General features: G+C 45.5%; 1 protein-coding gene across 5 annotated transcripts in view; it reads left to right on the top strand.

Moving 5' to 3' along the window:
• asap2a (ArfGAP with SH3 domain, ankyrin repeat and PH domain 2a) overlaps positions 1-25,100 on the top strand; it is a 94,959-nt gene that overhangs the window by 65,142 nt on the left and 4,717 nt on the right. For 2 of the 5 annotated variants that reach the window (XM_013137661.3, XM_020054269.3), the window contains 16 exons: positions 1,052-1,139; positions 3,728-3,776; positions 4,300-4,466; positions 6,384-6,517; positions 9,319-9,413; positions 9,928-10,117; positions 10,606-10,691; positions 10,788-10,903; positions 11,737-11,804; positions 12,361-12,468; positions 13,442-13,679; positions 17,747-17,899; positions 22,394-22,511; positions 22,908-22,963; positions 23,138-23,217; positions 24,216-24,329. In XM_013137661.3, coding sequence (XP_012993115.1) covers positions 1,052-1,139; positions 3,728-3,776; positions 4,300-4,466; positions 6,384-6,517; positions 9,319-9,413; positions 9,928-10,117; positions 10,606-10,691; positions 10,788-10,903; positions 11,737-11,804; positions 12,361-12,468; positions 13,442-13,679; positions 17,747-17,899; positions 22,394-22,511; positions 22,908-22,963; positions 23,138-23,217; positions 24,216-24,329 — 1,860 coding nt within the window. Of the gene's footprint in view, positions 1-1,051; positions 1,140-3,727; positions 3,777-4,299; positions 4,467-6,383; positions 6,518-9,318; positions 9,414-9,927; positions 10,118-10,605; positions 10,692-10,787; positions 10,904-11,736; positions 11,805-12,360; positions 12,469-13,441; positions 13,680-17,746; positions 17,900-22,393; positions 22,512-22,907; positions 22,964-23,137; positions 23,218-24,209; positions 24,330-25,100 lie in introns of all 5 variants that reach the window. The other 3 variants (XM_013137660.4, XM_013137659.3, XM_020054268.2) reach the window with 2 other exon arrangements.

Raw genomic sequence — 25,100 nt, 5'->3', positions numbered from 1 at the left:
CCCCCTCTCTCTCTCTCTCCCCCCCTCTCTCTCTCTCCCCCTCCCCCCCCCTCTCCCCCCCCTTTCTCCCCCCCCCCTCTCCCCCCTCTCTATCTCTCTCTTTCTCCCCCCCCCCCTCTCTCTCTCTCTCCCCCCCTCTCTCTCTCTCCCCCTCCCCCCCCTCTCCCCCCCCCCCCCTCTCTCCCCCTCTCTCCCTCTCTCTCTCTCTCCCCCTCTCTCTCCCCCTCTCTCTCTCCCCCTCTCTCTCTCCCCCTCTCTCTCCCCCTCTCTCTCTCCCCCTCTCTCTCTCCCCCTCTCTCCCCCCCCCCCCCTCTCTCTCCCCCCCTCTCTCTCCCCCCCTCTCTCTCCCCCTCTCCCCCCCCCCTCTCTCTCCCCCCCCCTCTCTCTCTCTCTCTCTCTCCTCTCTCCCATCTCCTCTCTCTCCTCCTCTCTCCCTCTCACTCCCCCCTCTCCCTCTCTCTCCCCCCCTCTCTCCCTCTCTCTCCCCCCCTCTCTCTCCCCCCCTCTCTCTCCCCCTCTCTCTCTCCCCCTCTCTCTCTCCCCCTCTCTCTCTCCCCCCCTCTCTCTCTCTCCCTCCCTCCCTCCCTCCGAGCAGCTGTTTCTAGAGGTCAGTGCAAGTAAAGCAATCATGGCTGTTTTTAAAGAACAAAGCTGCCTGGTTCCATAGTCTGCAGCAGGACAGGATGTAACTCTTCAGAAGACAGGCCTTCGCCCACAGAACCTCAGAAAACTGAGAGCCTGGCTGTAAATTTGTTATGTTGAAGTACCCAAGGGAGGGGTTGGCTGGATTATGGGGATATCTCCATGCTGTTCTGTTAGACCAGTATTTAATGACAAATGTATCAAGCTACCTAATGCCTTTCTTTTTATAGTATTGTTTTCTTAATGTAGCTCAGATAACTGTATGAATTTATGCTGGGTAGTAGCTGGTTCAGCTCTTGTCTGGTCTCCTGGTCTGCCAAGGCAGGGTGTACTTTAAGGGTTTGTCTGGATTTTTTTATTTATTTGGAATCCATTTTTTTCCAATGTTCTCCCTCTCTCTCTTGTTCAGGCAAACCGACCTCCGGCCAAACTCAATCTTCTCACCTGCCAGGTGAAACACAACCCAGAAGAGAAGAAGAGCTTTGATCTCATCTCACGTATGTTTAGCTCCTGCTCTTCTCTTCCCTCTCTGCCTTTGTCAGTCTTCCTGTCTCATCCTCTGTCTCTCGATACTTAGCCATTCTCAGAGTGGTTTCACACAGTAGTATATCATGTATTAATCTGATAAAGGTATGTTGTTAATGGATTATGCCGGGCTTTTAGACACTGATATAGGATTTTCAGTTATTGGGTTAAGCCGGGATTTTAAACACTGATAAAAGAGTTTCAGTTATTGAATTAAGCCAGGCTTTTAGACACTGATGAAGGAGTTTGTTATTGAATAAAGCCAGGCTTTTATCAATACAGCTGTCCCCGGCGCGGTGTCTAGTATTAATACAGCTGACCCCAGCACTGTGTCTAGTATTAATACAGCTGTCCCCGGCACAGTGTCCAGTATTAATACAGCTGTCTCCGGCACTGTGTCTAGTATTAATACAGCTGTCCCCGGCACAGTGTCCAGTATTAATACAGCTGTCTCCGGCACTGTGTCCAGTATTAATACAGCTGTCCCCGGCACAGTGTCCAGTATTAATACAGCTGTCTCCGGCACTGTGTCTAGTATTAATACAGCTGTCCCCGGCACAGTGTCCAGTATTAATACAGCTGACCCCAGCACTGTGTCTAGTATTAATACAGCTGACCCCAGCACTGTGTCTAGTATTAATACAGCTGACCCCAGCACTGTGTCTAGTATTAATACAGCTGACCCCAGCACTGTGTCTAGTATTAATACAGCTGACCCCAGCACTGTGTCTAATATTAATACAGCTGACCCCAGCACTGTGTCTAATATTAATACAGCTGATCCCAGCACTGTGTCTAATATTAATACAGCTGACCCCAGCACTGTGTGTAATATTAATACAGCTGACCCCAGCACTGTGTCTAGTATTAATACAGCTGACCCCAGCACTGTGTCTAATATTAATACAGCTGACCCCAGCACTGTGTGTAATATTAATACAGCTGACCCCAGCACTGTGTCTAATATTAATACAGCTGACCCCAGCACTGTGTCTAATATTAATACAGCTGATCCCAGCACTGTGTGTAATATTAATACAGCTGACCCCAGCACTGTGTCTAGTATTAATACAGCTGACCCCAGCACTGTGTCTAGTATTAATACAGCTGACCCCAGCACTGTGTCTAGTATTAATACAGCTGACCCCAGCACTGTGTCTAATATTAATACAGCTGACCCCAGCACTGTGTCTAATATTAATACAGCTGATCCCAGCACTGTGTCTAATATTAATACAGCTGACCCCAGCACTGTGTGTAATATTAATACAGCTGACCCCAGCACTGTGTCTAGTATTAATACAGCTGACCCCAGCACTGTGTCTAATATTAATACAGCTGACCCCAGCACTGTGTGTAATATTAATACAGCTGACCCCAGCACTGTGTCTAATATTAATACAGCTGACCCCAGCACTGTGTCTAATATTAATACAGCTGATCCCAGCACTGTGTGTAATATTAATACAGCTGACCCCAGCACTGTGTGTAATATTAATACAGCTGACCCCAGCACTGTGTGTAATATTAATACAGCTGACCCCAGCACTGTGTCTAATATTAATACAGCTGACCCCAGCACTGTGTCTAATATTAATACAGCTGACCCCAGCACTGTGTGTAATATTAATACAGCTGACCCCAGCACTGTGTGTAATATTAATACAGCTGACCCCAGCACTGTGTCTAATATTAATACAGCTGACCCCAGCACTGTGTCTAATATTAATACAGCTGACCCCAGCACTGTGTCTAATATTAATACAGCTGACCCCAGCACTGTGTCTAATATTAATACAGCTGACCCCAGCACTGTGTCTAATATTAATACAGCTGACCCCAGCACTGTGTCTAATATTAATACAGCTGACCCCAGCACTGTGTGTAATATTAATACAGCTGACCCCAGCACTGTGTCTAATATTAATACAGCTGACCCCAGCACTGTGTCTAATATTAATACAGCTGACCCCAGCACTGTGTCTAATATTAATACAGCTGACCCCAGCACTTTGTTGAGCTTGACCTTTCAGATTATATACACTGTTTTTCATTGTATTTCATTGGGTAGAAAAATGTTTTGACTGGCCATTCTGTAACTGGTAACCTAACCCTAACATGGACAGGTGAGTGCTCTTCAGAATATTGTAAGAAAGCATGTCTTTGTCTAGTCCTTTAGCCTTGCTAAGGTGATCATTATTCACTCTGTTGCACTCCGGTTGGAGGAGAATTAAAGAGTACAAAATAGATCTTCCATAAGGTCTGAGACATTCTTTTTTGGATTAACTGACCTATGTGCTGCGTGGATTACAAACATCTTCCAATCCAATCCCACTATTGGGGTGCTGTGACGTTTGAGGTCTTTTACTTGTCAGTGCTGTGTGTAGCTGACAACCATTGAAGAGTCTCTTGTTTCTTATTCACTGCTGATCCTCACGAGCCTTTCAGTCTGGTGCTGCGACGGCCACTTAAGGAAATTGCTCTCATGTCATCCATTTTCTTGATTCATGTCTTGTTTCACCATGTCTCTGACCAACCCCCCCACCCTCTTCTCGTTTAGATGACAGAACATATCACTTCCAGGCTGATGACGACCCAGAATGTCAGATGTAAGTGTGTGTTCCTTCTGGTTGTGATGTGTGTGTATGTTCTGGTTGTGAAGTGTGTGTGTGTCTTCTGGTTGTGATGTGTGTGTGTCTTCTGGTTGTGATGTGTGTGTATGTTCTGGTTGTGATGTGTGTGTGTGTGTGTGTGTGTCTTCTGGTTGTGATGTGTGTGTATGTTCTGGCTGTGATGTGTGTGTGTGTGTGTCTTCTGGTTGTGATGTGTGTGTATGTTCTGGTTGTGAAGTGTGTGTGTGTGTGTGTGTGTATTCTGGTTGTGTATTGTGTGTGTGTGTGTCCTCTTGCCCCTGCTGTACATATTTCCACACACCTCCACAACCCTCCTCCACGTTTTCATAATGTTCAGAAGCGCTGGCGCCAGCGTGGGGGTGTGTCCGGTTTGGCACCTTGCCTCAATGCACACAGTTAATCCATCCACTGGTTCCCAAAGACAGACACACACACACACACACACACACACAACCTCTCCAAAGACACACACACACTCAGTCCCCCTGTGTGTTATCAGATGGATCTCAGTGCTTCAGAACAGTAAGGAGGAGGCATTGAATAATGCCTTTAAGGGGGACCAGCATGTTGGGGAGAACAACATCGTCCAGGAGCTGACCAAGGCCATCTTGGGGGAGGTCAAGAGGATGACCGGCAACGATGTCTGCTGTGACTGTGGAGCTCCCAGTGAGTGACTGGAAAACACACACACACACACCACACACACCGCAAACACACACGCTTTGGTTTACTACCTAGTTTCAACCAAAAGAATATAAGATTGACCTGTTCCCTAACTCTAACCCTTTACCACAAGCCTCGCTAAGCTGTGTGTAGTGCTCGCTCTTCTACTATATCTTTATGGACTGAAGGAATAGTAAAACCTACACACACACACGATACATAAACACACAGTCAGACATACACATCTTTCCAGTGCCACCTGCTGGTCTTTACCATATCCCTCACCCTGTCCCTCACCCTGTCCCTCACCCTGTCCCTCACCCTGTCCCTCACCCTGTCCCTCACCCTGTCCCTCATCCTATCCCTATCCCTCACCCTATCCCTCATCCTATCCCTCACCCTATCCCTCATCCTATCCCTATCCCTCACCCTATCCCTCATCCTATCCCTCACCCTATCCCTCACCCTATCCCTCACCCTATCCCTCATCCTATCCCTCACCCTATCCCTCATCCTATCCCTATCCCTCACCCTATCCCTCATCCTATCCCTATCCCTCACCCTATCCCTCATCCTATCCCTATCCCTCACCCTATCCCTCACCCTATCCCTCATCCTATCCCTCATCCTATCCCTATCCCTCACCCTATCCCTCATCCTATCCCTATCCCTCACCCTATCCCTCATCCTATCCCTATCCCTCATCCTATCCCTCATCCTATCCTTCATCCTATCCTTCATCCTATCCTTCATCCTATCCTTCATCCTATCCCTCATCCTATCCCTCATCCTATCCCTATCCCTCATCCTATCCCTATCCCTCATCCTATCCCTCATCCTATCCTTCATCCTATCCTTCATCCTATCCTTCATCCTATCCTTCATCCTATCCTTCATCCTATCCCTCATCCTATCCCTCATCCTATCCCTATCCCTCATCCTATCCCTATCCCTCATCCTATCCCTATCCCTCACCCTATCCCTCACCCTATCCCTCACCCTATCCCTCATCCTATCCCTCATCCTATCCCTATCCCTCATCCTATCCCTCATCCTATCCCTATCCCTCACCCTATCCCTCACCCTCACCCTATCCCTCACCCTATCCCTCACCCTATCCCTCATCTTATCCCTCATCCTATCCCTCATCCTATCACTCATCCTATCCCTATACCTCATCCTATCCCTCATCCTATCACTCATCCTATCACTCATCCTATCCCTATCCCTCATCCTATCCCTCATCCTATCCCTATCCCTCATCCTATCCCTCATCCTATCCCTATCCCTCATCCTATCCCTCATCCTATCCCTCATCCTATCCCTCATCCTATCCCTCATCCTATCCCTATCCCTCATCCTATCCCTCATCCTATCCCTCATCCTATCCCTCATCCTATCCCTCATCCTATCCCTCATCCTATCCCTCACCATAAGTCCTAGTGATTTTAATGGATTCATCAATCCAATGATTGTACCATTTAGTTTATTGACTCGTTGCTGCACAAGAAATTGTCCGCAATTCAGTGTTTGGCACAGTTTTCTGTTTTATTCCTACACATTTCTGCTCCAGCCTTACAATGATAGAAGCTATTGGCTACCATGACCACATACCTTTAAATACCTAAAGAAATGTGGCTTACCTGATCTAACATTTGTTCGTGTCATTCAGGTGTACTTATGAATAGGATGGCAGTTTGTCTGACTTGCACCAGTTCTGATGTCCGTCTCGAAAGGCTGCTTTGATGTGCTGAAGCGTGAATGATGAGGGGGCTGTAGCCTCAGACTTTAAGGCGAAACTCTGCATTTGTTGGATATCACCATTTTAAATGTAACTTTGAATTTCCTACCAAGGACACTGTTACCTTCTTACCTGTTATCTCTCTCCATTTCTTTTGTCCTTCTCTGTCCTCCTCCCAGACCCCACTTGGTTGTCCACTAACCTAGGTATCCTGACCTGTATAGAATGTTCTGGAATCCACAGGGAACTGGGTGTTCATTACTCCCGGATCCAGTCCCTCACGCTGGACATGCTCAGCACCTCAGAACTCTTGGTAATCCTAGCACAGAATAACCATCACACAGCTGAATAAAACTGAATGGACTGTATATATTTGTGTAATATACAATATATAATGTATATGTATATTGTATAACTCATGCTATTCTGCCAATAAGAGGCTTGGCAGACATTTTGTACCAGAATGCTCATGACTGCTCAGCTAGGAGCTATTCATTCTGATGGTGAAGTACTATGGTGCTGGGAGTTTTTATCTTGCTTTATAATATACATACTGTTTACATATTCCACATTTATCTGGCTTTATAGTATACATACAGTTTACATATTACACATTTATCAAGAAATTAAGCGTATTTATAAAGTCCTTTTTATATCAGCAGTTGTCACAAAGTGCATTTACAAAACGTCCAGCCTGAAATCCCAAGGAGCAAGCAACAACATTGTTGAAACACAGTGGCTAGGAAAAACTCCCTAAGAGGGGCTGAAATTTAGGAAGAAACCTTGAGAGGAACAAGGCTCGGAGGGGTGACCAGTCCTCTAAATGCATTTGGGCTGCGTCCAGACTCTATAAAACCTAACCAAGGTCAGAAGAATGACCAGATGGACAAGGACAGGGTCAAACGGGGATGGGGGGGGGGGGTCAGCAGACTGGCAGCTGGAATCATCAGGTATCATCTTGATCTGCAAAGCCAGGAGGACTTTGGACAGGACAGGGACAGCAACAAGTCTTTATAGCCTGGTACTTTGGGAGGTGTGGGCCAAGACCTCATGTCCTTCAAAGATTGAACGGAGCAGGAGACGAGGAACTTTAGGACTTAAGGCGGAGTTTGTGGGTTGACGTATTACATTCTGTGAAAACGCCACATTGTGCTGTTTGAATAGCAATGTGTATGATTTGCTTAGTCTTAGGCTTCTCGTGATGGTTTTCATCCGATCTAACAAACAGATCCCTGATAAAATAAAGGAAATAAAGCAACAGTACAGGGAAGAAACGACTCACAACGGTAAGAGTTGGAATGAACGAACACGGTACGATGCCATTGACTCAATAGAAGTATGGAGTGGCAAGACCTATAACAACATATTGTTGCCTGCAGAACCTATAACAACACAAACAACAACGCTGTATTATAAACAGACTGAGCATGGACGTCACCAAACATTCCACTTCTCTGGAACACAGACTGGCGTGTCTGGACGTCACCAAACATTCCACTTCTGGAACACAGACTGGTGTGTCTGGACGTCACCAAACATTCCACTTCTGGAACACAGACTGGTGTGTCTGGACGTCACCAAACATTCCACTTCTCTGGAACACAGACTGGTGTGTCTGGACGTCACCAAACATTCCACTTCTGGAACACAGACTGGTGTGTCTGGACGTCACCAAACATTCCACTTCTCTGGAACACAGACTGGTGTGTCTGGACGTCACCAAACATTCCACTTCTCTGGAACACAGACTGGTGTGTCTGGACGTCACCAAACATTCCACTTCTCTGGAACACAGACTGGTGTGTCTGGACGTCACCAAACATTCCACTTCTATGGAACACAGACTGGTGTGTCTGGACGTCACCAAACATTCCACTTCTCTGGAACACAGACTGGTTTGTCTGGACGTCACCAAACATTCCACTTCTCTGGAACACAGACTGGTGTGTCTGGACGTCACCAAACATTCCACTTCTATGGAACACAGACTGGTGTGTCTGGACGTCACCAAACATTCCACTTCTCTGGAACACAGACTGGTGTGTCTGGACGTCACCAAACATTCCACTTCTCTGGAACACAGACTGGTGTGTCTGGACGTCACCAAACATTCCACTTCTATGGAACACAGACTGGTGTGTCTGGACGTCACCAAACATTCCACTTCTATGGAACACAGACTGGTGTGTCTGGACGTCACCAAACATTCCACTTCTCTGGAACACAGACTGGTGTGTCTGGACGTCACCAAACATTCCACTTCTATGGAACACAGACTGGTGTGTCTGGACGTCACCAAACATTCCACTTCTATGGAACACAGACTGGTGTGTCTGGACGTCACCAAACATTCCACTTCTGGAACACAGACTGGTGTGTCTGGACGTCACCAAACATTCCACTTCTGGAACACAGACTGGTGTGTCTGGACGTCACCAAACATTCCACTTCTGGAACACAGACTGGTGTGTCTGGACGTCACCAAACATTCCAGACTTCCAGCAGTCATTGTGTGCAAAGGGTTCTCGACAAAGTATTCAAGATTATTTCTGATTGTGTTCATTTGTTCCGTTGCATTTGAGCCCCTGAAATAAGGGGACTGTGTATGAAAAAGGTTTCATTCAATATTTCTGTTCAACTTGAATTAAATCTGACAGTCAGCACTTCAATTGCATCTCTGTTGTTTCATTTCAAATCCATTGTGGCGTACAGAGACAAAATTATGAACATTGTGTCAATGTCCAGATATTTCCAGACCTAACTGTACATGCACTTTACATATTTCACATTTCTTCTGGCTTTATAATATACACGCAGTGTGGTTTCTTACCCATTAATCATTTGGGGATGAAATGTTTTGTCTCTAATTCAATATGATGACCCTCATTGAGACTGTAGTGTTTCACATTATTTGGCAAAGATGAAATGGGTGGAACTCAATGTAGCGTTTCCACACACACACACAATCAACTCCATTGATTGAAGTATTTGCTGAAGTGGCATGGCAAAGTGAATAGAGCTTAAGGTAAATGTATATGGTAGATATTGTAGTAGTCTAGCACTTAGATGAGAAGGTCATTTGGGCTGCGCTGACCTGTCTGTGTGACCCTGCAGCTGGCCAAGAACGTGGGGAATGCAGGCTTTAACGACATCATGGAGGCTTGTCTCTCTGTGGAGGATGTGGTCAAACCCAACCCTGGCAGTGACATGTAAGGTCCCCCTGTCCCTCCCCCTTTCCCACTGTCCCTCCCCCTTTCCTCCTGTTTCTCTCTCTCTCCTGTTCTTCTCCCTCTCCTCCTGTCTCTCTCCTTCTGTGTCCCTCCTTCTGTGTCTCTCTCTCCTGCTGTCTTTGTCTCTCTGTCTCTGTTGTTGTTGAGAGTGGTCTGAGCCCACTCTTCTGGGTCCATTACAAATCTCTTTGCTTCCCTAGTCATTTATCGCTATGTCCAAAATGCTACCCTAGTCTTTATGTAGTGCCCTACCTGTAGGGAATAAGATGCTATTTGGAACTTGACCTTGCAGTGACCTACTGGCAACGTTATCATAGAGACAGTTTTACTGTGGAGCAACAGAGATGGTGTAAACTGGAAATAAAATTATAAGTTCTGTGGTTCTGTGTTACACTTCTTTGGAACAATTTGCGAAGTTTAGTTTTAGAACTCAGAATATTTTACATTTAAGTATTCTGTATCTTAATGATCTGCTTTTCTCCCTTTGGTGTAGGCAAACCCGTAAGGACTTCATCACGGCCAAGTACACAGAGAAGCGTTTTGCCAGGAGGAAGTGTCCGGACGGGGCTTCCAAGCTGCACACGCTCTGTGACGCGGTCAAGGCCAGAGACATCTTCTCCCTGATCCAGGTGTACGCTGAGGGGGTGGATCTGATGGAGCCCATACCACTGGCCAATGGACATGTCAGTGAATACCTTCATAACCAATCATAACACACCGATGTCACTGCAGTGGGCTTCCCCCAATCATATTACGCTGGCTGGACTTTTATCTTTGGATGTCTTTTTGCAGGACAAAAGTATGGCTCGGTTTAGCTTGGCTCGGCTGTGTGAATAGACCCCAACTGTTAAGGGCCATTGTAATTTCTGTAAGCTGAGGTGGCTTCAAATTGTGTCTGGGACTGTTTTCCATCTACAGGCTGTGAAGAACAACAGCTCCTGTCTTCTTTATAATGCTGTCTATAAGAGATCAGTGTCCTTCCCAACACCAGGCACCCATTCATATCTGCTGCTACACCTACTAACAACATCAAAGCTGAACCTTTGTGTGCAAATCTGGATAGAAATCCAACAGTTTTGTAGTGTGTCCACTCTTTCATTTTGGATCTGGTGCCTGTTGTGTCCCTGAGATCTCACCTCCGCCATGTTGGATCTTGTGTGTCTGGTTGCAGGAACAGGGAGAGACGGCCCTTCACCTAGCAGTCCGATTAGTGGACCGGACATCGCTACATATCGTCGACTTCCTTACTCAAAACAGGTAAGAGGAAATAAATAGAAATGAGAAATTTCTCCTCCCATAAATAACCATGTCATAAGTAGTTAATTTAGGCTGATGACTTACCCCCCCCCGTAGTGTTAACCTGGACAAACAGACGGCCAAAGGCAGCACTGCTCTTCACTACTGCTGCCTGACTGACAACATGGAGTGTCTCAAACTGTTGCTGCGAGGCAAAGCCTCTATAGAGATTGGTAAGCTTTCATCAGTCACATCACTCCTCTACTGGAAAACACTGGAATTTATCATGTTTGTGCTTTGTTCATTTTTGTCCGGCATTGACCAACGTATTCAGGATTACATTCATAGCTACTGCAATGCCAACTTATAATCATGAAGACACACAGAAATATTTGTTTTACTACCCTTCATTGGCCAGAAAAAGTCATCCTCTAGGAGGCGGGTAATGTATCCTCTAGGAGGCCGGTAATGTATCCTCTAGGGGTGCGGTAATGTGTCCTCTACGGGTGCGGTAATGTGTCCTCTACGGGTGCGGTAATGTGTCCTCTACGGGTGCGGTAATGTGTCCTCTAGGAGGCGGGTAATGTGTCCTCTAGGAGGCGGGTAATGTATCCTCTAGGGGTGCGGTAATGTGTCCTCTAGGAGGCCGGTAATGTGTCCTCTAGGGGTACAGTAATGTGGGAACTTATCCCCTGTGGGAACCAGCAAAATGCCCCAACACTGTCAAATCTGCCTAGTGGGCATTTCTGGTCCCCACAAGTATAGTTTAACTCGTGTACACACACACACAGTGTTGCCTAGTGGAAACTGTGGGGATGTGCTGTCGTGTGAAACATGGATGTTGGCTCTTCCTAGCTGTTAAAGCGGTGGGGCCTTTTGCTAAGAGAGTGTTGACAGGTCGGCAAAGTGGCTGTGGATGTCTTCATGTGTCATGGCCTAGTGGGGATAATCATTCAGCCGATCCCTGGTCAGTCCTCCACGGTACCAGGAGGTCTATAAAGGGTCACATCTGTAAATAAAGTCAGTGGATGATCAGTAAATAGATCCAAATGATGTCTTCCTATAGCAAATGAGTCTGGGGAAACTCCGCTGGACATCGCTAGGAGGCTGAAACACCTGCAGTGTGAGGAGCTGGTGAGTGGGTATAATGTCCGAAAATGTCAGATAAGATAATGTCTTCACTTTAAGCTATAAGTGAGCCTTTATTGTCTGTCTGTCTGTCTGCGTTTGGGGGTATGTGTGTGTGTTTGGGGGTATATATGTGTTGGGGGTATGTGTGTGTGTTTGGGGGTGTGTGTGTGTGTGTGTTTGGGGGTGTGTGTGTGTGTTTGGGGGTGTGTGTGTGTGTTTGGGGGGTGTGTGTGTGTGTGTTTGGGGGGGGTGTGTGTGTGTGTTTGGGGGTGTGTGTGTGTGTGTTTGGGGGTGTGTGTGTGTGTGTTTGGGGGTGTGTGTGTGTGTGTGTTTGGGGGTGTGTGTGTGTGTTTGGGGGTGTGTGTGTGTGTTTGGGGGTGTGTGTGTGTGTTTGGGGGTGTGTGTGTGTGTGTGTTTGGGGGGTGTGTGTGTGTGTTTGGGGGGGTGTGTGTGTGTGTGTGTTTGGGGGGGTGTGTGTGTGTATTTGGGGTATGTGTGTGCCGGTGGGTGTGTTTCGGTGTGTTTGTGTGTGTATTTGGGGGTGTGTGTGTGTGTGTAGCTGAACACTGCGCTGGCAGGGAAGTTCAACGCCCACGTGCACGTGGAGTATGAGTGGCGTCTACACCACGAGGACATGGATGAAAGTGACGAGGACCTGGATGAGAAGGTGGGGATGAGGACTCACTTCAGATTCACACATTCAAAATGTCCGATTTACACATAATTATTTTGTATGTGTGTGACATATACATACTCTGCTCTAATGATTATTATGTGTGTGACATGTACATGCTCTGTTTTTGAAAACCCTGTAAGGCCAATTGTATCATATTTGCTACATGAGTTCCCGAGACCTCTACATCGTCAAGCAGTCATCTGAGAAAAACGTGTAAACTTGTGTATTAGCCACACCCATGTGGTCAAACATATTTAAAAGTCTGTGTATAAACGGGAAATTACAGTATATGCTGTCCTCTAATGATTATTATGTGTCTGGCGTATACAGTATCTCACAAAAGTGAGTACACCCCTCACATTTTTGTAAATATTTGATTCTGTTCACGTGACAACACTGAAGAAATGACACTTTGCTATAATGTAAAGTAGTGAGTGTACAGCTTGTATAACAGTGTACATTTGCTGTCCCCTCAAAATAACACAACACACAACCATTAATGTCTAAACCGCTGGCAACAAAAGTGAGTACACCCCTAAGTTAAAATGCCCAAAGTGTCAATATTTGCTCAGTTTCGGGGTCTTGGGTCCCCATTCACACCTCAGACCTTGTAACACTAACGACTCACATGACACCGGGGAGGGAAAATGGCTAATTGGTCCCACACTTTTGTGAGATACTGTATACGTCACACACATATTAATCATTAGAGAAGAGCATATATACGCCACATACATAATATTTAGAGGACAGCATATACTGTAATTTCCCGTTTATAAACCGTGGCTTATACACAGATTTTGAAAATATATAATCAAAAATGTGAGGGGTGTACTGCTCTCCTCTAATGATTATTATGTGTGTGACATATATGCTGTCCTCTAATGATTATTATGTGTGTGACATGTATATATGCTCTCCTCTAATGATATATGTGTGTGACGTATATGCTGTCCTCTGTCAGCCTAGCCCCCATCGGAGAGAGGAGCGCCCGGTCAGCTGCTACACCCCTGGTACCACCACCCACCTCCAGCCAAGTCCAGCCCCCCTTGCCACTAGCTTGGCCAAGGACAAGCAGCGTGGAGGCTACATGCCCAACCTGGTGAACAACGAGACCTATGGCACCATCCTCACCGCCAATGCCCCCGCGCGGGGTGGCCCCTCCACCACGCCAGCCCCCCCTCTTCCTCCCAGAAACACTGGTACTATGAACATCATGTTTAGTGTTATAGCTTGTGTCTGCATAGGACTGATCTCTCACAGACCGGCTGATTTTAGTACTGGGTTGATCAAGACTGTACGTTGGCCTGGGGGAGGGATGGCCCACGGGGGGTTCCTTTTCACATTGGGGGAGGGATGGACGGCGGCGGGTTCCTTTTCACATTGGGGGAGGGATGGCCCGCGGGGGGTTCCTTTTCACATTGGGGGAGGGATGGACGGCGGTGGGTTCCTTTTCACATTGGGGGAGGGATGGCCCGCGGGGGGTTCCTTTTCACATTGGGGGAGGGATGACTGACAGAGGGTTGCTTTCACATTGGGGGAGGGATGACTGACAGAGGGTTGCTTTCACATTGAGGGAGGGATGACTGACAGAGGGTTGCTTTCACATTGAGGGAGGGAGGGATGACTGACAGAGGGTTGCTTTCACATTGAGGGAGGGAGGGATGACTGACAGAGGGTTGCTTTCACATTGAGGGAGGGATGACTGACAGAGGGTTGCTTTCACATTGAGGGAGGGATGACTGACAGAGGGTTGCTTTCACATTGAGGGAGGGATGACTGACAGAGGGTTGCTTTCACATTGAGGGAGGGATGACTGACAGAGGGTTGCTTTCACATTGAGGGAGGGATGACTGACAGAGGGTTGCTTTCACATTGAGGGAGGGATGACTGACAGAGGGTTGCTTTCACATTGAGGGAGGGATGACTGACAGAGGGTTGCTTTCACATTGAGGGAGGGATGACTGACAGAGGGTTGCTTTCACATTGAGGGAGGGATGACCGGTGGAAGGTTCATTCTGACATTGAGAGAGGAATGGCTGACGGGGGGGGGGGTCCTTATTACTTGCGCGTCCATAACGAGGATAGGGTTCCTACATATTGACGAAGGTTGTTAGGTAGTTTTCCTATGAACTGACAAGGTTGTTGGGTAGTTTTCCTATGTACTGACAAGGTTGTTGGGTAGTTTTCCTATGTACTGACAAGGTTGTTGGGTAGTTTTCCTATGTACTGACAAGGTTGTTGGGTAGTTTTCCTATGTACTGACAAGGTTGTTGGGTAGTTTTCCTATGTACTGACAAGGTTGTTGGGTAGTTTTCCTATGTACTGACAAGGTTGTTGGGTAGTTTTCCTATGTACTGACAAGGTTGTTGGGTAGTTTTCCTATGTACTGACAAGGTTGTTGGGTAGTTTTCCTATGTACTGACAAGGTTGTTGGGTAGTTTTCCTATGTACTGACAAGGTTGTTGGGTAGTTTATCCTCCAGGCCTGTGGGCCCTGCTGACAGGGGGGGTTTGTAGTTATTTATTTTTATTAATGGCAAACACTTTGAGAATGTTTTCTCTTTTTTAAGAATTCCCTGTTACTATTATACATTTTTAGCAAAGAAACTGAACATTTGTTCTCAAGCAAAACAAGCTATGCTTTAAAAAACGGGTTAAAACTTCACATGAACCGGTGGTTAAATAGTGTTACTGTAAATGCTATTTGACCATGTGCTTGGTTAAAACAAATCCATTACAGGAGTTGAAAATAACCTATACTAAACCACTCTAGCCCTTTTCAACCCTTTTTCACCTCTCATCCATGCCATTTTTGGAAAATTATGTTTATAATGTGTGCCCAATTGGTTCAGTTCAAATAGAGTCAATCTAATTTGGCCATGTGTCTGTTTGCTGGAGTGGGCCTTCTGGGTAGTGTGGGCCCCATGTTAATGTTCTGGGGCTTTGTCCTATTTTGAGGCCAGAGAGGAGTCTGGGTAGACAGGAAGCAGGGAACTACTAGATGAGAAGCTTATTTTCTGTTGAAAAATGCCAAGATGAGATGAAATGAGGGGCAGTATTCCATTCTGTCACTGGGAAGACATTTCAACTTAAGCAAGCAAGTTTATTTATGTAGCACAATTCATACATAGAAGCAATTCAATGTGCCTTACAGTGAAAATAAACATACAAAATGCAGTGGAATTAAAACAGTCAAAATGTTACAATTCTCTATCTCAGCTGTCTCCAGGGGGACTGCATGAACTTCAACACCCCGGTATCTCAATCCTCACATTCCAATCAATCAATCACATTTATTTATAAAGCCCTTTTTACAACAGCAGTTGTCACAAAGTGCTTTTACAAAACACCCGGCCTTAAATCCCAAGGAGAAAACAAAAGTATTGTTGAATTTCAGTGGCTAGGAAAAACTCCCTAAGAAGGCCGAAATTTAGGAAGAAACCTAGAGAGGACCCAGTCTCAGAGGGGTGACCTGTCCTCTTCTGGCTGTGCCGGGTGAACATATTAAGAGTACAAATTGTAATAATTAATAAATGCATGTGGGCTAAATCCAGAGTCTATTTAAATTTAGACTAGGTCAGAAGTATGACCTAGTCGACAGCAACGGGCCCCCCAAACCAGGTAATCCTCAGGTGTGGACCAGGTCCAATGCTAGGATGAACCCGTCAGTCCCTATGTGAGATAATCATTGCATCAGTGTCTTACTTGGCTCTCTACAGGGGGACATTTAAACTTGTCAGTCCTTTTGTGAGATAATACCCTACATCGATGTCTAAACAACAGCACAAGATCTTGCATTATCCTTCATCTGCAAATTGTTACATTTACACAGAGGTTATTCCTCTGATAGCACCAGATCTTGCATTATGATTGGTAAAAGATAGCAAAATATACATTTAATAACAAAATAAATCAAGAAGAGAAATATAAAATACAGCATAATAAGAAAACATAAAATAAGGAAATAGAATAAAACAAAATAAAATGTGATAAAAACATTAGAAGCTATAAAAGCTGTAAGATTAAACAGTGTGGTTAAGTTTAAGTGAGTTTAAGAGCTCAGTCATAGGCACGTGAAAATATAAGTGTTTTTATCCTACAGTAGTCAACCCTATTAGAGATAAAAGCATGGGTGAGCTTCTCTTGGTCTTTTTGGGACACCAAGCTTTTCTAGCTATATTTTTTAGATGATAGAATGCTGTTTTGGTGACCGCTTTGATATGACTGTTAAATGTGGTCAATCAGAACACCAAGATTACGCACTTGATCCCTGGTTTTAAGGGCCCGAGAATCCAGCTCTTTACTAACACTTGCTCTTTTATTTTTGTTGCCAAACACAATAATCAGTTTTATCTTGGTTTAAATGTAGACACTTTTGGTTCATCCAGATATTTATGTGCTTTATACAGTGACACAGAGAGTCTATTGAGCTGTTGTCATACGGTTCGAGAGCCATATATATTTGAGTATCATCAGCCTAGCTAAGGTTGTTAATGTTGTTGTTCTGTAGAATTTGGCCCAGAGGTAGCATGTAGAGATTGAACAGAAGCGGTACGAGAACTGATCCCTGTGGAACTCTGCATGTCATAGCCACTCTATCAGATTCATGATTACCAATGGTGACAAAGTAACTCCGGCCATCTACATAAGATCTGAACCAATCAAGGACTGTCCTGGAGAGTCCTACCCAATTTTCCAGCCTATCTATAAGTGTTCTATGATCTACAGTGTCAAATTCTGCACTGAGATCTAATAGAACCAGAACTGTTATTTTATCAGAATCAGAATCAGTATTCAGCCATATATCATTTAAAACTTTAATCAGGGCCGTTTCAGTACTGTGGTGAGGTCGGAAGCCTGACTGAAATGTGTCTAAGAGACCGCTTGTGGTCACAAAATTGCTGAGTTGATTGAAGACAACATTCTCAATGATCTTGGCTATATAAGGGAGATTTGATACAGGTCTATACTTGTTCATTATAGTTCATTAAGTTGTTTCATGTTCATTGAAAACTGTCTTAATAATGAAGATGTATTCATAAATGTATGCCTTCACATTCAGCCATACTAAAATATTATTATACTTATTTTCCATTTAAATGAGTTGTTTTCACTAATTTAATCTGGCTCATTGGCCTTTTAGGAGCAGAGGCCATCAACATCTCTTCTCTCAGGACCAGAACTGGACCCCCGGCTTTTACCGACCCCTGGCCTTTACAGACAACTAGTCTGAAGCCTCTAACATCCCTCCTCTCTTGCCTCCCCAGTCCAGTTGTCAGGTCTGGGTGGGATGATCCATTCATCAGGATCACCAGGGTGGAAGTCTGGCTCTGTTGACCTAGGGGGCCGCCAGAGGTCGTCCTCGGACCCCCCCAACATGCATCCTCCAATACCCCCCATGCGGTTGACCTCCACCTCTGGTAGGCAGCCCTCACACCCACCACCACCACCACCACCACCATCACCCCATCACTCCATCACCCCCATCACCTCCATCACCCCCATCACCTCCATCACCCCCATCACCTCCACCTCTGGTAGGCACCCCTCACACCCACCACCACCACCACCACCACCATCACCTCCATCACCCCATCACCTCCATCACCCCACCACCTCCATCACCCCCATCACCTCCACCTCTGGTAGGCACCCCTCACACCCACCACCACCACCATCACCTCCATCACCTCCATTACCCCCATCACCTCCACCTCTGGTAGGCACCCCTCACACCCACCACCACCATCACCTCCATCACCCCATCACCTCCATCACCCCACCACCTCCATCACCCCATCACCTCCATCACCCCACCACCTCCATCACCCCCATCACCTCCACCTCTGGTAGGCACCCCTCACACCCACCACCACCACCACCACCTCCATCACCCCATCACCTCCATCACCCCACCACCTCCATCACCCCCATCACCTCCACCTCTGGTAGGCACCCCTCACACCCACCACCTCCACCATCACCCCATCACCTCCAGCTCTCTTTGTCTGATCACATCATGGTTAAAGGGACAGTCTACAATGACATACTTCCTTGACACAGAGTGACATCTTGTCTAACCGAGCTACTGCTGGTTTATTTGTATTTGTGACCTGCTGTATGTCGCCTGTGTCATTGGTAGCGAACAGGTTTCCACTTCATGTCTTTAATCTGTAATATGATGTCATGGGATGGCTTTGAAGATACTGGGTACATGTAATACAAAACGTTGGGACGCTGTAGAATGCAAATAAAAACAGAATGCCATGACATGCAAATCATTAATCCCTTTACTTAATAGAAAATAATACAAAGACATCATTTTAAATGATCATACTGATGAATGTTAGTGCTTTTGGATAAATACATGCCCATTTGGAATGTGATGCCAGCAACATGTTTAAAAATTGTTGGGACAGGGGCATGTTTACCACTGTGTTGCATCACCTCTTCTTTAAACAAAACTCTGCAAGTGTTTGGGAACTGAGGAGACCAAGTGCTGTAGTTTTGAAAGTGAAATGTATTCCCATTCTTGCTTGATGTAGGATTTCAACTCCTCAACTGGGTATCTTTTTTCATATTGTTTCGTTTCAAATGTTTTCAATGGGTGACAGGTCTGGACTGCAGGCAGGCATGTTTGAAACCTGGACTCTTTTACTATGGAGCCATGCTCTTGAAATAAGTGCAGAATATGGTTTGGCAAATTGTCTTGATAAAATAAGCAAGGCCTTCCCTGAAAAGGACATTGTCGAATGGTAGCATACAGTGGGGCAAAAAAGTATTTAGTCAGCCACCAATTGTGCAAGTTCTCCCACTTAAAAAGATGAGAGGCCTGTAATTTTAATCATAGGTACACTTCAACTATGAGAGATAAAATGAGAAAATGAAATCCATAAAATCACATTGTAGGATTTTTAATGAATTTATTGGTAAATTATGGTGGAAAATAAGTATTTGGTAAATAACAAAAGTGAATCTCAATATTTTGTTATATACCCTTTGTTGGCAATGACAGAGGTCAAACATTTTCTGTAAGTCTTTACAAGGTTTTCACACACGGTTGCTGTTATTTTGGCCCATTCCTCCATGCAGATCTCCTCTAGAGCAGTGATGTTTTGGGGCTGTTGCTGGGCAACACAGACCTTCAACTCCCACCAAAGATTTTCTATGGGGTTGAGATCTGGTGATTGGCTAGGCCACTCCAGGACCTTGAAATGCTTCTTACGAAGCCACTCCTTCGTTGCCCGGGCGGTGTGTTTGGGATCATTGTCATGCCGGAAGACCCAGCCACGTTTCATCATCAATGCCCTTGCTGAAGGAAGGAGGTTTTCACTCAAAATCTCACGATACATGGCCCCATTCATTCTTTCCTTTACACGGATCAGTCGTCTTGGTCCCTTTGCAGAAAAACAGCCCCAAAGCATGATGTTTGCACCCCCATGCTTCACAGTAGGTATGGTGTTCTTTGGATGCAACTCAGCATTCTTTCTCCTCCAAAACACGACGAGTTGAGTTTTTACCAAAAAGTTAAATTTTGGTTTCATCTGACCATATGACATTCTCCCAATCCTCTTCTGGGCCATCCAAATGCTCTCTAGCAAACCTCAGACGGGCCTGGACATGTACTGGCTTAAGCAGGGGGACACGTCTGGCACTGCAGGATTTGAGTCCCTGGCGTCGTAGTGTGTTACTGATGGTAGCCTTTGTTACTTTAGTCCCAGCTCTCTGCAGGTCATTCACTAGGTTCCCCCGTGTGGTTCTGGGATTTTTGCTCACCGTCCTTGTGATCATTTTGACCCCACGGGGTGAGATCTTGCGTGGAGCCCCGGATCGAGGGAGATTATCAGTGGTCTTGTATGTCTTCCATTTTCTTATAATTGCTCCCACAGTTGATTTCTTCACACCAAGCTGCTTACCTATTGCAGATTCAGTCTTCCCAGCCTGGTGCAGGTCTACAATTTTGACAGCTCCTTGGTCTTGGCCATAGTGTAGTTTGGAGTGTGACTGTTTGAGGTTGTGGACAGGTGTCTTTTATACTGATAACAAGTTCAAAGAGGTGCCATTAATACAGGTAACGCGTGGAGGACAGAGGAGCCTCTTAAAGAAGAAGTTACAGGTTTGTGAGAGCCAGAAATCTGGCTTGTTTGTAGGTGACCAAATACTGATTTTACAGAGGAATTTACCAATAAATTCATAAGAAATCCTACAATGTGATTTTCTGGATTTTCTTTCTCATTTTGTCTCTCATAGTTGAAGTGTACCTATGATGAAAATTATAGGGCTCTCTAATTTTTTAAGTGGGAAAACTTGCACAATTGGTGGCTGACTAAATACTTTTTTGCCCTGCTGTATATATTGCCTGCATATATTGTTCAGCATTAATGGTGCCTTAACAAATGTGCAAGTTACCCATGCCATGGGCACTAATGCACCCACATTCCATCACCGATGCTGGCTTTTGAGCTGTGTGTTGATAACAAGCCGGATGGTCCCTCTCCTCTTTAGTCTGGAGGACGCAGCGTCCATTATTCCCAAAAATAATTTCAGACCACCGGACAGTTTTCCACTTCGTCTCAGTTTGTGTTATATGAACTCGGCCCCAGAGAAGGCAGCTGCATTTCTGGATCCTGTTTATGTCAGGTTTCTTCTTTGCATGGTAGAGTTTTTACTTGCATTTGTGGATGCAGTGACGTATTGTGTTCACAGATAATGGTTTTCAGAAGTGTTCCTGAGCCCATACAGTGATTTCCACTACAGAATCGTGTCTGTTTTTAATGCAGTGCCGCCTGAGGGCCCCGAAGATCATGGCCATCCAATATTGGTTTTCGGCCTTGTCCCTTGCATACAGAGATTTCTCCAGATTCTCTGAATCTTTAAATGAAAGATCTATGTACCGTAGATGACGAGATCCTCTCTTTGTACTTGAAAGTTGAGAAAGGTTATTCTTAAATTGTTACAGTCTTTCACAAAGTGGTGAACCCCTCCCCATCGTTGCTTCTGAAAGACTCTTTATTCCCAATCATGTTACTGACCTGTTGCCAATTGACCTAATTTGTTGAGAGGTTCCACCATTTTTATTTTTTTCTGCATTACACAACTTTTGCAGTCTTTTGTTGCCCCTGTCCCAGCTTTTTTGAAATGTGTTGCTGGCATCAGATTCAATGTGGCCATATATTTTTCAAGAAATTATAATGTCTCTGTTTCAGTATTTGTTTTGTTGTCTTTGTACTATTTTCTATTGAATATAGGGTTTAAATGATTTGCACATCACTACATTCTGGTTTTATTTATCATCCCAACTTTTTTGTTGTTTAGGGATAGCTTTGAAGATACTGGGTCTATGTAATATGTGGTTTATGAATAGCTTTGAAGATGGTGGGTACATTTAAAGCATGCAAAGACAATCTTCTGGTCTCAAAAGCAAGCATCTTACTCTGAGGATTGACTGGCGTTCAGCCACTTGGGATAAAGAAGAGAGCCAGACAGGTGACTTGGGATAAAGAAGAGAGCCAGGCAGGTGACTTGGGATAAAGAAGAGAGCCAGGCAGGTGACTTGGGATAAAGAAGAGAGCCAGGCAGGTGACTTGGGATAAAGAAGAGAGCCAGGCAGGTGACTTGGGATAAAGAAGAGAGCCAGGCAGGTGACTTGGGATAAAGAAGAGAGCCAGGCAGGTGACTTGGGATAAAGAAGAGAGCCAGACAGGTGACTTGGGATAAAGAAGAGAGCCAGACAGGTGACTTGGGATAAAGAAGAGAGCCAGACAGGTGACTTGGGATAAAGAAGAGAGCCAGACAGGTGACTTGGGATAAAGAAGAGAGCCAGACAGGTGACTTGGGATAAAGAAGAGAGCCAGACAGGTGACTTGGGATAAAGAAGAGAGCCAGACAGGTGACTTGGGTCTCTGTCCCTGCAGGTCTCGCCCCTCCTCCAGTGGCCAAGACTGTGAGTGTGATGGAGGCTATGAGCCAGCAGTCCAAACCAGGGTTGGGGAGGGGCCACAACAGAGCCCCGCCTCCCAAGTCTCCATCTGTGTAAGCATCAACACACACGCACGAACGCACGCACGCACACACACGCACAATGCCTGAGGCAGCAACTCGCACTCCAATGAACACACAGTTCACTGTTGGAAAGCAGACTGTAGGGTTTATAGTTGACCACTTAATGAACTTCCCAGGAGAGGTCTACAAAACCTCCAACACTGTTCATCTGCATGGTTCTTACTCAGTCTTCCAGAAGTCTGAGCTATGTGACTAAAAGAGGTGATGCTGTGCGAGTGTGCGTGCGAGTGTGCGTGCGAGTGTGCGTGCGAGTGTGCGTGCGAGTGTGCGTGCGAGTGTGCGTGCGAGCCTGTTTGCATTCATTTAAAACATCCTAAACAGCAGCTCACTATAACCTGTCTGTAATCTTATGCTTGTGGTTTTCAGCAATGACAAAAGCTTCAACAAAATACCAACTAGAACAGGGTCAATCGAAAGACGAGGTGCGTGTAAAAAATCTATCATGTGAAATGAGGTGTGTCCGTAAACACTCTGTAAATACATGATAAGTAACATAGTTTAGATTGGGTTCATTTTGCCATCTGTTTTCTTGTGGTCGTTGTGATGTGGAACAGTATGTGTTTACACTCTGGTGTCATTTCCTCTTTCTCCGCCAGCTAAGGAAGTGCCAGGATGCCCCAGGAACTCAACAGGCCACACACAGCCTCCCGCTCCCGTGCCTAGGAAGACCAATCCTGTGAGTTCCTCCTATCTATCATGAAAAGAACACCCCCTGAACAGTTTTCTTCACATATTTGGGAGCTGAAGTCCAACCACACTGAGAGATAAAACTAACACACTTTAATACATCACACTAAAAAGGTTACTTCAAAACCATTTCTGCTATTAAAATTACAGAAATGCAACTTTCGTATGAAGTCAAATTTAGCACACCCCTACCTTCACCACATGCCTTGAAATTAGAATCAGGTGCACAAAAACATTCAATGTATTAGTAAACCATTGGAGAATAACCTGGGTCCTTCCACTCAATGAAATAGTATTTTTGTTGATTTTTGATAACTGAGTAATTGCAAAGCATGATCTTTCAATGTCACTTGTTAAATTCAGATTCCATTATCTGTTGAAGTTAACATTACTTATCCCCATGTCCCCAATGTGTAAAATAATAAAGACTGCATCCCAGGGGTGTTTTACTTATTCACATGACTGTATTTGGTCATGTTTTCCTTTGTGAATGTGATTGAACCGTGACAGACAAGACATTCGTGGGTGTTTGACCACCATCTGATCTAACATTGGTCTTACAGTCAAACACTGACCGACTCCAGCAGAGTTTTCTCGTTTCCTTCTTGTGTTCGTCTGGTCCCACAGGAAAACCACTCATATCTCCTTCCTTAGCTCATTGCTAACTTTCTGTTAATAGCCAGTGGTGAAAATATGTTTAATGACTTCTGCTGTCTTGTACTCGTCTTCTGTCAGCGTTTAGCCTCTTTAGCCAGTTAAACGCTCATCAGATCCTGTGTCACTAGTCAGCAAACTTTGAGCTGTCAATGTGATAGCGGGTTCAAGCCTTTCAAAGTGACAAATATGGAGGATTCACCTGTTGAAACACCAGTCCTGCAGACACATGTTCCTGACCATCTGCATAGAATTGGGATCCGTGCCCTTAATAATAATATCCACAGGTTGTATTAACGGGTCTATTAACCAGTCTGTCTGTTTCAGAAGCAGAGGCCCAAGCGTGTGAAGGCCATCTACAACTGTATGGCGGACAACCCAGATGAGCTGACCTTCTCTGAGGGAGAGGTGATCATTGTGGATGGGGAAGAGGACCAGGAGTGGTGGGTGAGTGTCTCCTCTGGGTGGGTGACTTCTAGATAAGACTCCAGGTTCAAAGGTCAGAGCCCTGGCAGAATAATAACCCACTTCGATTGAGGAGGTGATTGTGGACTACACAAAGAGGAGGGAGAGGGCAAATATTCTTGTGGGTGAAAGTCACCGAGGACCTGTACTGGTCCCTCTGCACAGACGCTAGTGAGGAAGGCTCTGCAGGGGCTCCACTGAAGGCAGCCGGTCTGGTTTTATCATCCCCTGACATGGTTACTGTCCGCAACCAGCTGGTTCATCAGAGGGGTGTGAGGTGGGCCGAAGCCCCATCCAGTGCAAGCTGTCTGTAGAGGACACTTCCTCCTCCCAGGGTCATCAGAACGCCAAGATGACCACCCAGGACCTCCACCAGACAAGACTGAGCGCTTGTCTTGGGATCAGCAGCATGAGAGGATAAGGCCGTCAGACTGCTGTTTAGGCAACTGACGAAACACCTGCTGGCCTTCTGGCCCGACAACCCTGAGGGGGGATTTCTACCGGACACTCTCGCACACACACCACCCATCATGTACACACTTTTACCAGCCACACAGCCAGTCGTTCTGTATTGTATTTAACTTGAACTCTGTTCTCTATCGTTCACACTGGAAAACCACAGTACACACTCAGTATTCACTCTTCTCTTTTTACATTGTACAGATATACTTTTCTTTGTTTGTAGTAATGCTACAACAGAACATGTAGTAATGGGTTAGGATTTGAGCCCATGCTACAACAGAACATGTGCCC

This window comes from Esox lucius, chromosome 15, assembly GCF_011004845.1.
Source record: "Esox lucius isolate fEsoLuc1 chromosome 15, fEsoLuc1.pri, whole genome shotgun sequence".
NCBI classification, from domain to species: domain Eukaryota; kingdom Metazoa; phylum Chordata; class Actinopteri; order Esociformes; family Esocidae; genus Esox; species Esox lucius.
Note: the sequence above shows the minus strand (reverse complement) of the source record. Positions and strands in the feature narration are given on the sequence as shown.